This window comes from Tupaia chinensis, unplaced genomic scaffold (assembly GCF_000334495.1).
Source record: "Tupaia chinensis unplaced genomic scaffold, TupChi_1.0 Scaffold000214_1, whole genome shotgun sequence".
In the NCBI taxonomy this organism is placed as follows: Eukaryota; Metazoa; Chordata; class Mammalia; order Scandentia; family Tupaiidae; genus Tupaia; species Tupaia belangeri.
Genome location: NW_006159689.1, coordinates 975,898 through 989,412, shown reverse-complemented (window position 1 = coordinate 989,412; position 13,515 = coordinate 975,898). Strand labels below are relative to the sequence as shown.

At 52.2% G+C, this 13,515-nt stretch overlaps 2 protein-coding genes across 2 annotated transcripts in view; one reads left to right on the top strand and one right to left on the bottom strand.

Annotated features, from left to right (window-relative positions):
* CNOT6 (CCR4-NOT transcription complex subunit 6) overlaps positions 1 to 2,348 on the top strand; it is a 47,315-nt gene extending 44,967 nt beyond the window's left edge. The window contains 2 exon segments of the mRNA XM_006147448.3: positions 559 to 733; positions 736 to 2,348. Of these exon segments, the coding sequence (XP_006147510.1) occupies positions 559 to 733; positions 736 to 770 (210 nt within the window). The 3' untranslated portion in view covers positions 771 to 2,348.
* A 9,580-nt stretch (positions 2,349 to 11,928) lies between these two features.
* Positions 11,929 to 13,287, bottom strand: SCGB3A1 (secretoglobin family 3A member 1). The gene is made up of 3 exons (XM_014587451.2): positions 13,204 to 13,287; positions 12,409 to 12,620; positions 11,929 to 12,030 (listed from the first exon to the last, which is right to left on the bottom strand). Exons 1-3 carry the CDS (start codon positions 13,256 to 13,258, stop codon positions 12,007 to 12,009), a joined length of 291 nt encoding a protein of 96 aa, XP_014442937.1. The 5' UTR covers positions 13,259 to 13,287; the 3' UTR covers positions 11,929 to 12,006.
* Positions 13,288 to 13,515: the final 228 nt, after the last annotated feature.

Here is a 13,515-nt window from a genome sequence, read left to right as displayed (position 1 = left end):
GAGGGGGGGAGAGCATTGTGGGGGGTCAGAGTGAGCGGGGAGAGCGTTGTGGGGTCAGAGTGAGCGGGGAGAGCGTTGTGGGGTCAGAGTGAGCGGGGAGTCCAGCGTCTCCACAGCGCTCGGACCTGTCACCTGAAGGTGAATGGAGCTGGCCGGGTGCCAAGTAGGAAGAAGTACCAGCGAAGGCGGCACATGCATTGGCCCCGGCGCAGGAAAGGGTTGGCACGGCAGGGCCCCGCCTATTCCTCCCCACCGGAAGTGAGAGTACAAACAGCTTGTGTGGGGCAGCGGGCAGGGGCGGCACCGGCGGAGGCGCGGAGGAGGGCGGAGCTGCGGAGGAGACGGCGATTCACGAGGGCACTCGGTCTCCGTGAAGACTTGGCGAGAGCACGTCCTCGCTCTGCTGGGCTAGACACTGGAGGGGCAGCCACTCGGCCGACGTGCTGGCTCTCCTGACAGCAAAGTGTCTGTTCAGACGTGGCTGGAGGCGTGCCGTGGACCGCTCCATGTCACTGCCGTCTCACCCGGGGCCTGGCCTCCTCTCCCCCTGTTTTCCAGGGTATCATTGACTACATCTTCTATTCCAAACCTCAGCTGAACACCCTGGGCATCCTGGGCCCTCTGGACCACCACTGGCTGGTGGAGAACAAGGTCAGCGGCTGCCCACACCCGCTCATCCCCTCCGACCACTTCTCGCTCTTCGCACAGCTGGAGCTCTTGCTGCCTTTCCTGCCCCCATTGGCGGCGTCCACCTTCCCGGCAGGAGGTAGTCAAGCACCTTCCCGACAGCCTCGTCTTACTTGGGACCTTGCAAACGCCTGAACCTAGGGGTGAGGTATGGCCACTAGGGATTCCGCGTTCTTACTGGCAATATTGACGAGGGTACAGTATGAAAGCCGGGTGCTAGCGACAGGAATCCCGAGCCCAGGTGCCTCCTGTGCACAGACAGGGCCGGGTGCACCTGCCCTGCATCTCACGAGGGGCTGTCCTCTCTGTCCCCTGCCTTGGAGGAGGAGAGGGTCCAAGCGGCACACTCTCTTCTCGCAGAACCTGCAGCACTCCTTCCTTCCGGCCAGTAATGCCATCCAGAGACCGTTCTTCCACACTCACTCTCCTTTTTCACTTATTTGTAAAATACAGAATTTGAATTTAGCCTTTATGATTGTATATGATCCGCAGAGTACCTGATTTATGAAATTTTGTATTAAGAAATCAGATTTGGAAATGATTGTACTGTAAACTAAGGCTACGTGTCTTTTACCTGCTTCCCGTGTTTTAAAGGCCAGCTTGTCAAGAGGTACAGTGGCCCCTCTCTGCTGGGTCTGCACTGCCAGTGGGGCCCTTTGTACTGCTTTATTTTTAAATCTAAATCTGCTTAAACCTTAGGACATTTTCTCTGACCAGAGGCAGCTTATTCGTGAATTCCTAAATTTTTATGAAAAGTAGCTACCCTCCAGGGTGGACAAGCCGAACAGCAGGCTGTCGGCGTTCACGGACTGAGTGGAATGGTTGCTGTGCGCTCTCTGATACCCTAAGCGAGAGGAGGACAGCTGCGTAGGTGCAGCATCTGCGCTCCTTCCAGGACCCCCCATCCTGCCGCTGTCCCCGCCCGGCACTGCCCTGCACGCAGAGGAGCCTGTGCACCTTCCTCCGCGTTCTTAAAGTGCCGTGGAACAGGGTGGAGGCTGTGAAGATGCTGCGCGGTGGCCTTTCCCGCTGCCACGGCTGAGTGCTGCAGGGAGGAGCACGCCCCGGCGCCGTCTGTGACCGGAGCACTGCTATCGTGTGAGTGCTTCTCATCATCGTGGGTTCCTCAGTCTCCGATTTTAGTCATTCCTTTTTTCAAAGAAGTGACTTTTCATTTATGAAACAGTATAAATTAGATACATTTTTCAAGACAGGTCCCTAAGACAAGTCTTAGAATAATTTGTGAAGTGACTAAGTTATTTTAACACGTCAGCCAAGACTAAGTTGTGCGGTGCCCTGCTTTGCCGTGGTGCCAGGAGCAGAGCAGGGGAGCCAGCTTCCTCTCGGCAGGTACCTGTCGTCCATCCGTCTGTCCGTCCGTCCGTCCTTGCCACCTCGTTCCTCCCTCCAGCATCAGGTGAGCTCAGCAGGGGCTGGTCCGACTGCAGGCAGTCCGCGTCAGCTGCAGGCAGGGAAGCCCAAGGTCACCAGTGAGCGTCATGGAGAAATACTGGCGAGTGTCACTAGCAATTTTTATACAGAGAGTAAATCACTTTGATGGCTTAAAATTTTATGAAAAATGTCTGCACTTAAATTTTCTTACTCTGTTTTTAAGAAAAAAAATAAAAATTACATGTTATTTAAACACATGATTCTTTTTTTTTCCTTTAAAAAAAATTCTCCAAAAGGTTTCCATCTTGAATCTTTGTCTTGGCCCTGGTTTTTCTTTAGAAGTCTTTATTATCATCTTTTCCTTTGAAGTCGTGCTGACATGCAGCACGTGCAGTTGGTGATCAGCTCGGTGGAGAATGCGTTTTGCTGTTGTAGAGCCAGTGCAGCATTTTCTCTGGGGCTTTTGGTGAAGGAGGGAAAGGTGTGTTTGTTCATTTTCCTCCGCAGTCCCAAGGCAGGGCTGGGGCCGCTGTGGCTCTGGGCCGAGGGCGCCCCTCCTGCCATGTGCTCGTGGGGTCACGGGTGCAGAGAGCTTTCTGGAGGGGCGGGCGCGTGCCCTGTACTCGTTAGTGGAAGGTGCTGGACGAGTGCACGTGTTAGATGCAAAGGTCTGAGCTTCGCACAGCGTGTTTTCTTCTGTATCTGCTCTGTCTCTGATACAGCTTGGGTTTCAGGGCAGTGCTGCCGTGTCCGCCGCTGCGTCTCGAAGGTGCTTGTCTGGGCCTGTCCTCGGCACAGCGCGTTTGCCGGGCGGTTGGGACAGCAGCTCCACTGCACCGAGATGGTGATAAACTCAACCGAGGGTCGCTGGGAAGTCTCAAACTGCACCCTTCACGAGGGAGACGAGGCTTTTGGTCTCACTCCAAAATGGTCACCTAAAATAGACGGGGGTATTTCGGTTGAGCAGGGTTTTGTGTTTTAAATATTTCCTGTGACCTGAATAATTTCCTATAATTCCATATTTTCTGTAATGCAATAAAAACTAGTATGTTTTTAAAGTCGATTTTGTTCCAAAAATTCTGTAACTGATTAATGTCTTGCCATACCGTAGCTTAGTGTTCTCACTGGGTAGAACCGACCGAAGAGCATTTTGCACAGTTTGGAGTGGGGTTTTTGTCCCAGAGGTCAGAGACCTGGAGGCATTCAACCCTTCTTGTGAGTCTCTTGAAGTATAGCTTATTGTATCTGTGGTAATTATTTGTGGTTTGAGCATTTAAATAATGTCCATCAAAATTAATATATGCCATAATTTAAACTAAAGCTGTAGAAATAAGTTGTTCGTTGTAACCAGAATAATCCCAGAAAATAGGCCGAGAACACCTCCAAAAAACTGTGCTTTGCTTTTATTTGTGTTTGATTTGGTGACAGCCAGGGAAGCGTTGAGCTAGCACTTTGAAATCTGTGGACATCATTAAATCGGGTGGGGTGCACTTCTAAATGTTGAAAGTAAAATTTCAAAGCTCTTCCAAGGTCCAGGTTTTCAGTAATAACATTCAGACTTCAGAGTTCCAGTTTTTACTATTTAAACGTACGGAATTAGTTTCCCTGGCAACTTCTAAGGTGTCGGGGTCATGTCACACATGGATAGAAGGTGACCCACGGGGAAGCGGTTAGAGCAGTTCCCCATGAGCCACGCGGAAGGGGGCTGGCGTCACGGCATTCCCGGAGCCCCTCAGTAGCTGTCGGTCCCCGACGAGCGGGTCCTCGGGTGTCCACCTCGCTCTCTGGCTCCACAGCTTTGCTAACTGGCGTGTTGAGGCAGTGGACTCTCGTTCACTGTTTCTGTACTGAAGCTGGCACGTCGTCTCACTGACCCAGAGGATGTCACACCTGCCTCGCAGCTTCGGGAAGGCTCAGGGCAACTGGAGACGCACCGCTGCAGGTGGTGGTCACAGGGGCTTTTGCTGTTCTTTTCAGTGGAGCCTCCTTGGTCAGGTTGTAACTAACTAGTATTATATTTATACACGGGGTCTCCTCTACAATGTATTTTCCTATAGCCAACCAATAAATTGAACATGTCTTTCCAAATATGCAGAAAGTGCAATTTGTGTAGCATAGTCCTAAGGTTTGAGAGAAGTCCGTGTTGCTCAGCAGACTAAACACAGAAATTCTGCATCATCTGGGACGGGCTCCCCCCTTCTGAGGGCAGCTGCGTGGGGCGGGCCTGGCTGTGGGGAGGGGTGGGCACGTGGTGCTTGTTCATCCGCCGTGGCATCCGTGTGACCCTGTGTCTTTGCCAAAGCTGGGCTCAATATGCAGGCAGCCGACGGTCCCTTGGCATCGGGGATGTCCGTCATTACCGTGTACCTCACGATACGAGAAATGCGCTGTGTCGTCCTCTCGGAAAGGAGTAAGAGCCTGCGACTGCAGCGGCGAGCACTGGCTGGGTTCTAGCGGGCCCCGAGTGTCCCCGTGCCCCGCGAATGCTGCCGCGTACGCAGACTGGGAGAGGCGCAGCTGCTCAGGCCTCCTGCTGGCGCACAGCTGAGGACAACATTCCGCCTGTTTGCCTTTCAGAGATTCCTGCCAAGACAAGTAAATGCATGATTTTATGTATTGCAGATGCTGGGACAGCCACTTAAAGTCAGGAGACAGTTTCATGCCACACCTTCCTAGAGCCGTCCACTGTTAGAGCGGGCCCGCTCGGCCGGAGCCTCGGTGGACGGGACTTCACCTCTGTCTGCGAGGACGGTCTTGCCCCGCGTGTAACTGCCATGTGCAGGCTGCCGTGCCCCTCAATAGACCTCTTAGCTCTCTGTCGTAGGCGGGGAGTGCTGAGCTGGGTTGTGTAAAGTCCTGCATTCTTTGGGGCCAGGTCACTAAAATTAGAGACCTTCCCTAGGCGCAGAGCCAAGCCACAGCCACAATAAAAGTGGTAGAAAGAGAATGAGTAGGAAAGAAAGACTCTTGGGAAGAAGTGCACCCCAAGACCTGCGGGCGGGCAGGTGGCTGGGGAGCAACTGCGACCGCAACTGGCCAGGTGTCATTTTATCACGGTGGACTGAGCGTTTCACAGCGGGAGGTCTCAGGACCCACGCCTTTGGTTGAATTCCCGGGCTTTCTCCCCACGTGGGCGTCTCCCTCGCAGGTGACTCTGGGTCTGCGGTGACCTCACCGCGCATGCCCAGTGTGCACCGCGATGGCAGGAGCATCCCTGTTAGGGCGAACCGCCGGATCAGTTTATTCCCAGTGGGAATCGGATGTTGATGAAACGTCTGGCTGGGTCTTTGTATTGACCAGGAATGATAAGAGGGAAATGTACAATCATCCCTGTGTGTCTTCCTCAGGCACCGAGGAAGAAAACGGTATTTGCCCACCGCGTGTGGGTTCCCCTTGGGCAGTCACAGCAAGAGCTCGTCTCAGGGCCTCCATGGGGCCATCTCTAACCTACCCACACGGCTGGCTGTGCAGTTGGAGTCCTGGAAGCAGGAGCTTAAAAAAACATGCCTGGGGAACCAGCAGTTGGCGTAATGGCTATGTCGCTGGACTCCCACGTAGTCGACCGCGGTTCGCGTCCCGGACCCGGTGGCTTAAAACTCACACCGGTCACGTGTGCGTGCGTGCCCAAGATCCCAAGAGGAGAATGGATTGCAGCGTGACCATCCCCCCGGGGGGTGATTTCTCGCTTTCTGTCTCTTTGTCTCTGTCTGGCAAGCGCACATGCCCTATAGCGAAAACCTCTATAAAAAAAAAAAAAAAAGCAAAGCCTGGTGTATGTGTGTGCGTGTCCAAAGTCCCGAAAGGGCAGCAGTGAAAGAGAAAGGGTTGCAACGTGGCCGTTCCGATGTGGAGTGCTTTCTGTCCATCTCTCGGGCAGAAAATGTTTAATGTGCTGTTAATTAACTCCATCATTTGTTTGGGACGGTAGCTCCCTTCAACTGCGGGCAGCGTGGAAACCTATGCGCGCTGTCGGCCTTGGTCCACCCCGGCACCGGCCGATCTGTCTTCTACACGGCCAGAGGGGTCGCCGCGCCTGGGGACCGGCACCAGGACCCAGCGCGACACCTGACTGTAGATGGCTTCTCCGGTGTAACCAGTGCTCGGTTACAGAGCCATCCTCACACAGAACTAGGGGGGGCACAGAGCTAGCGCCTGCCCCGAGCGGGAGCAGGGGCTGCAAGGCGCATAGCACAGATAGGGCAGCGCAGAGCAGAAGGAAACCCCTTGTCGTGTAAGTGCGCGGGGTGAGTTGCCACTCAGGACGGCCGAGGGAGCTCCCACATGGCCAATGCGGGTTCTAGTCTCAGCCCCAGCAGCTTGGACACACGGGAGTCAGTGTGTGTGGCCCGAGGTACCCTTGATGGGGAAGAGGAGGGAGACGCCCCATTGGGTTGCTTTTTCTCTCTGGTGAGCACACACACAGTTTCTAAACGATTTATAATGGGATCTGAGCTTTTAGTTTGGGCCATATATAAAAGGGTTTAAATTCTTTTTTTTTTTTTGAATTATTTTACTTAACTTTATTTATTTATTTATTTTTATTTGACCAGAGAGGGACAGAGTGAGAAAGAGAGAAAGTAAGAAAGCAAGCTGCCAGATCTGAGACTTGAACCGTGGTCGGCCATGTGGGAGTCCAGTGCCCTTAACTGCCATGCCACCTACCAGTCCCAAGGGCTTACATTCTTACACAGAAAAATAAATAAATAAATAAATAAATAAATAAGTAAGTAAGTAAGTAAATGGAGATATGGTAGAAAATTTATTTCTAATAAAATGTTTGTTTAAAAAGTTATGAGAAAAAGACTAAAAATGTTTTACAAAAATGGAAGCTTTTCAGTTGAGACAGCAGTTACTTACAGAATAAAAACTTTCTCATTTTTTTGCTACAGGGCATGTGCACTCCAGAGAGAGTGAAAAAAAAATCGCACTCAAGGGGGATTGCCACGCTGCAATGCCTTCTCCGTTCTTGGGATCTCGGGCACACACACTTACATACCCAGTGTGTTTGCCAAGCCGTCGGGTCTAGGACTCAAACTACACAGCCAGCTATTTGGGATCCAGCACCTTAACCTCCACACCACTTGCTGGTTCCCCTGAAAAGCACTTTTTAAAACATTTGGATCCACATTCACGTAATTCATCTTTCTCTTTGAGAGCGGTCTACTGAACCCTAGCAACTCCTAGTGAACCCAACTCCTAGTGTATGGAGTAATGGGTTCTTGTGTCGTGTCTATCGGCAACATCAAATGCAAAGGAGTAATTTATAATTTGGAAATCCTAAATGTATCAACACACTAACAAATCCATCAAATTTTACTTGTTTTTCTTTTTTTTTCCAAACATTTTAAAATTATTTATTTATCCACTCATTTATGTTTTTTTAATTTAACCAGAGAGAGACACACAGAGAGAGAGAGAGAGAGAGGGAAAGTGAGAAAGCAAGCCACCAGGTCTGGGACTCGAACCATGGTTGGCCATGTGGGAGTGTCCAGCACCTTAACCACCACGCCACCTGCTGGCCCCTACTTGTTTTCCAACCTAAAAACTGCTAACTGCGGGGCCAGCGGGAGGCAGTTATAAACCAGCCATGCCGACAGTATCAGATATAAACGGGTTAAACAAAAGATCAGACTGGCTTAAAGGCAAATGAGCCCCACAATACGTACACTTTAAATACAGGTAGAAGCAGGCTGAAGTGTAAAAGGCAGGAAAAAGCTGTCGTGCACATAAAATAAAGGGACATTCAGAAATATATAGCCGCTCACAAGTTCCTAAGTAGCCAGTGGGTCAGACAGAGAAAAGAAACGAGGAAATAGTTTGAAATTTAAAAAAATCTCTCCAATGTGGTATGCAGGGAAAGCAGCACTTGAAATGTGTAGGTACAACGCAGACACTTACAAGAGAAAAGATCTCAACTCAATAGCCCTCACCCTGAGACGCTGGAGACCAGCAAAGCAGATGCAAGCAGGCAGGCGGAGGGCGGCAGCGGGGCCAGCGCGGAGGCGCGAGCTAGAGAAGAGGGAGACACAACCGCAAGGCGGTTCTTTGGAAAAATCTAAAATTGATGAGCCTTTAAGTAGACTGAGCAGAAAACACTCAAATTACTGAAGTTAGAAGTGAAGGGGGACATTACTACCAAGCTTACAGAACGGGAAGGAGTATTATGGGTTACTACAGTCAGTCATATCTAATGCGCCAGTAAATTAGATAATGCAGATGGAACAGGTAAGTCTCTAGAAAGCCAGAATTATGAAAACTGAAGAGAAAATCTCAAAAAATAGAATAGAAATTGACTTAATATTGAAAAAAGCTAAATGATAGGGACCAGCAGATGGCATAAGGTTACATCGCTGGACTCCCACATGGTCGGGTCCCGGTGGCTTAAAAACAGGCCAGGTGTGTGTGCGCGCCCAAGAGCCCGAGAGGAGAATGGAAGAGAAGGGATTGCAGCGTGGCCATCCCCCCAGGGGTGATGTTTTGCTTTCTGTCTCTCAGTAGCTCCGTCTCTAGCAAGCACATGCGGCCTATAGCAAAAATCTCTCAAGAAGTAAATAAATGAAAAGAACCTATATGGGAAGAAAAGCACAAGGCCAAAAAGCGTGTGCATTTTATGAAATATTTAAGAATTGATATCAATTTTTCACAAATGTCAAATATCTAACAGGGAACACTTCTTAATCTACAAAGGCTTTGTTACCCTGATCCCAAAACAAAAGATACTGCAAAGAAAAACTACGTGCTAATATCACAGGTGCGCAGACACTGGCAACCCTGCACCCGGCAGTGTAGAGAAGGGGCAGGTGGGGGTGACCGGCCATGTCCCCAGCCAGAGTAATACCTTGCGTCAGAACGAGGGCCGGATCACGATCACTTGGCAACGTTTTTTGACCCCTTTAAATAAGAAAAGGATGGAAACGAATTTGGCCTGATAACGGGCACTGGGAAATGACCCACAGTGGACGTGGCTCTCCACAGTGAAAGCCTGAAGGCTTTACTCTCAAGTTTCGGAAAGACAGCGTCCATCTCTGTGGCTCGTATTCACCATTTACCGGAAGTTCTAGCCAAGAAAACTAGGCACGAAAGCAAAACAGCACCCAGGGTGGAGAGCAAGAACAACTATTTGCAGATGACGTGGTCTCATCCGTGGAAGGCCTAAGTGATCCCAAAACAATCCGTGAGCGCTGATACTTCCTTCGGCGCCGGCAGTCCGAGGTCCGTACGCACAGGGCAATTGCACCGCTATTTACCAGCACGGGATGGTCCAATGATAGAGCGATTATCTTCAATAGCATTGAGTGAGATACCAGCAAGTTGAACAAAAGCACAAGACTTGTCCTATTCAAAACTACAAAACCTCACTGAAAAAATGAAAGAAGACCTAAATAAGTGGAAAGATATTTCATGTTCATGGATCGAAAGACTTGGTACCATTAAGATGGCAATATTTCACATTGGTCTGCAATTTCAATCTATATTCTGCCCCAAATCCCCACTGGCTTTGTGTTTGTTGGAAAAATTGAGACTAGTCTTTGAATGAAACCCAAAGGACTCCCCCCACACCCCAATAGCCAAACAATTCAAGTTGGAGGACCCAAACTTCCTGACTGCGAAATTGACGACAGGGCTAACCCTGGAGTATAGAGGTTAAATGCTGGGCAGAGGGAGCGATCCGGATGGCTGACCAGGGTTAGAACCACAGTCCCCGTGGCTTGAAAGCAGACCAAGTGTGCGCATGCAGGCCCAGGGTCTGACTGCATCAGCTATTTGAAGGGAAAAGATTGAAGTGCGATTGGACTTTATTATGGGATATTCTGTCTGTCTCTTTTGCCTTCTGGCATAAAAAAGAAAGGAAAAATAATTACAAGGCAGACCTGTAAGCGTATGGATAAACAGAATTGAGAGCCCCAAAACTAACCTTTATACTTGGTCGACTTTTTGCTAAGATACCTCACTAGGAGAAAGAACAGTCTTTAACAAGAGTTACGGAGACAGCTAAATATGCACCAGCAAAAATTACCCCATACAGAAGTTAAAATTGGTTTTTAAAGTAAATGTAAAAGTAAAACTAAAACCGTGGAGCAGGTGAAGGGACAGGTATAAAGTCTGCATGGCCTTGGAGAGGCGATAGTTCTAAGATAGTGACCTTGAAACACGACCAAAGGGAAAAGGTCAGCTGGACGTCAGATTTAAAACACGGGTGCTTCAGCGGAAGAGGACGGCGGACAGCCCACAGCACGGGAGCAGGTGTCCGCCCATCGGGTCTGACGGGCCTCGCCTCGGACATGCGAAGAGCTCTTAGAACTCAGCAACGGAAGGCAGCCCAAGTTACCATGGGCAGACGGTCTGAGTCGACCTTTCTCCAAAGAAGAGTGACTGGGGTTCATTTTGGGGTGATCAAATTGCCCTGAAATTAGACACTGGTTGTAATTAATACAAAGTGACTACACGAAATCTCTACTGTGTGCGTCTTACCTCAACGAATGAAATTGTTCTGTATTGTTTCTTCTGTGACTTGGTTTATTTGCCCGGTGTGTTTCTGAGATTCGTGTTAATGTGTGTAGCTGTAGTAACTAGTTTACTGATTTCGGGACATTTTTGTCATCCCCAAATAGGATAGGTCCATTTCCAGTTAGTTTCAGCGGACAGAGAGAAGAGGTATTTTTCCCTAAAGATAAAATACATTGGGTGTTGATAATTACGCTTCAATTCTTTTTTTCTAAATTGTCCTTCTTTCTTTCTTTTTTTCCTTTCTTTCTTCCTCCTATCCTTTCGTTTTCCCCTTCCTTTTTCCCACCCTTTCCTTCTTCCCTTTCCCCCTTCCCTCCCCTTTCTTTACACAAGAGGGGGACAGAGTAAGAGAAACACAGAAAGGGAGAAAGTGAGAAAGCAAACCACCAGGTCCAGGGCTCGAACAGCAGTTGGCCATGTGGGCGTACAGTGCCCTTAACCACCGTGCCTCCAGCTGGCCCCATTATTCTTCAGTTCTAACCTGAAGCCCTAAATTTTGCACTTGATCTTACCATCTTAATTCCTACTTGAGTTTTTTTAAGAGAGATTTTTTTTTTTTTTTGCTATAGGGTGTGTGCACTCACTGGAGAGACAGAAACAGAGAGACAGAAAGTGAGAAATCACCCCTCAGGGGAATGGCCACACTGCAGTCCCTTCTCCATTCTCCATTCTCCCTCCAGGATTTTGGGCGCACACACACACACACACACGCCCAGTGTGACTTTTAAACCGCTGGGTCCAGGACTCGAACTGCAGTTGACTATGTGGGAGTCCCGTGACATAACCGTTACACCATCTGCTGGTCCCCCTACTTGAGATCTTACTTACAAGATCTTGCACCTTTTTTTGTTTTGTTTCTGTGCCATAGGGCATGTGTGATTGCTGAGAGACAGAGAGGGAAAGTGAGAAATCACTTTCTGGTGGGGAAGGCCACACCAAAACCCATTCTCCTCCCGGGATCTTGAGCACACCTGCATGCACCAGCGTGATGTTCAAGCTTCCAGATCTGGGACTTGAACCACGGTTGACCATGTGGGAGTCCAGTGCCTTAACCACCACGTCACCTGCTGGCCCCTTTGCCCTGCCCCCCCCTTTAAAAAAATGATTATTTTTGTTTTATTTATTTTTAATTTGATCAGAGTGAGCAAGCGAGAGAGAGAAAGCGAGCTGCCAGTTCCAGGTATCGATCTGCTGTTGGCTATGTGGGAGTCCTGCACCTCAACCACCACACCACCTGTCAGCCCTGCACCTGCTTTTATCTTTGCCAGAAACCTCAGTTTCAGTGACTGACATCCACCAGGACTGGCACTCAGCAAGAAGGCACCTCCACGGTTACTCTCAATGCTTTTTATTGGGGGGCTGGGAGGTGCCGGGGCCGTGGTCGGCCCTTGCATCCGGGAAGGGCGCACTGCGATCTGCTCAGCCGAAGAGTGCCGGGGCCGCCTGGAACAGAGGTCACGCTGGAGTGTCGCTGAGGAGGGCCAAGGCTGCTCCCTGAGGGACCCCGTGGACCCCGAGGGCCCTTCCCGCTGCCACCCCAGGGCTCCGGGCTGCTCCCCGAGAGGTGTCCCCAGGGCTCTGGGCTGCTCCCCTGAGGGGTGTCCCCAGGGCGCCGGGCTGCTCCCCAAGGGGTGTCCCCAGGGCTCCGGGCTGCTCCCCTGAGAGGTGTCCCCAGGGCGCCAGGCTGCTCCCCAAGAGGTATCCCCAGGGCGCCAGGCTGCTCCCTGAGAGGTATCCCCAGGGCGCCGGGCTGCTCCCTGAGAGGTGTCCCTGATGGCCGCAAGGCCACTAGTGCTACAGGACGTGCACCCGGGGCGTTACCAGCAGCGTCTTCACGACCTCGGGGCCCAGCTCGGCCACGCACTGCCGGCAGCTCTGGGCCAGCTGCTCCATGGGGAAGCCCAGCCTGGACAGCACCAACTCCAGCGGGTTCCAGTGCGGCAGGACCCTGCCGGCGCCCGTGGCCACCGCCTCCGCCACGGGGCCCACCGCGGCCACGGGCTGGGCCAGCGAGTCCACGAGGAAAGCGGCAGCTGCAGAGGGCAGGGATGGCAGTGCCTGTGACAAGGCGACCCCAGCCTGCCCACCCGCTGGGGTGTCCCAGGCCCCTGCGTGCCTCCCACGGCTGCCCCCCCACAGCCGTCTGTCTCCCCCTCCACAGCCATCTGTCTGCCCCCACAGCCATCTGTCTGCTCGCCCTGTCCACGGCCATCTGCCTGCCCCCTCTTCCTGCGCACCCCCCGGCGGCTGCCCATCGCTGAGCGAGCTGCCAGAGGGCATGGGCTGGGGGACTGTGCGGAGGAGGCTCCTGGCAGGCTCCCGGAGGAGGCCACCTGCAGCTGTGCCCTTCAGGGCATGCCAAGGACAGAGCAGGTATCAGCGGGGGCTCTGGCAGGCTGGAGCCAGGGCAGAGGGGGACACCCGCAGCCGCCTGGCGTCTGGCGGCCTGGTGCCAGCGCAAAGGGGGCCACCCGCAGCTGCCTTGGGGCACGGGAACCCAGGAGGGACCCGCAGGAGGCAGGGATTGGGCGGGGCCGCGGAGGCGGGGTCAGGCTGGAGCAGGAGCCGGGGCCAGGGGCCCCCACGCAGCCTGGGCCTCAGGTGTGAGGCGCTCACCGGAGGCCCCGAGCAGGGCCACGCAGAGCACCGGGAAGGCAGCGGCGAGCTTCATGGTGGAGCGGGCGGTGGGCGCTCTGGGTCTAACTTCCCTGAGCCTGCACCTGCAGGTTCATATACCCGCGTCTGGAAAGCGAGCTGTTTGCTCAGCTAGTGGGCAGGGCCCCACCAACTTCCTGCTGTGGCGGTGGGCTGGGAAGCCCGTGGCCCCTGACCCGGTCTGAGGACTTCCTCTTGGCATTGTCCTGGGCCTGGGCGCTCCTCCTGGGAGCGGGGGCAGGTGAAGGCAGGGCCTGTCTGCGCCTGTTAGGT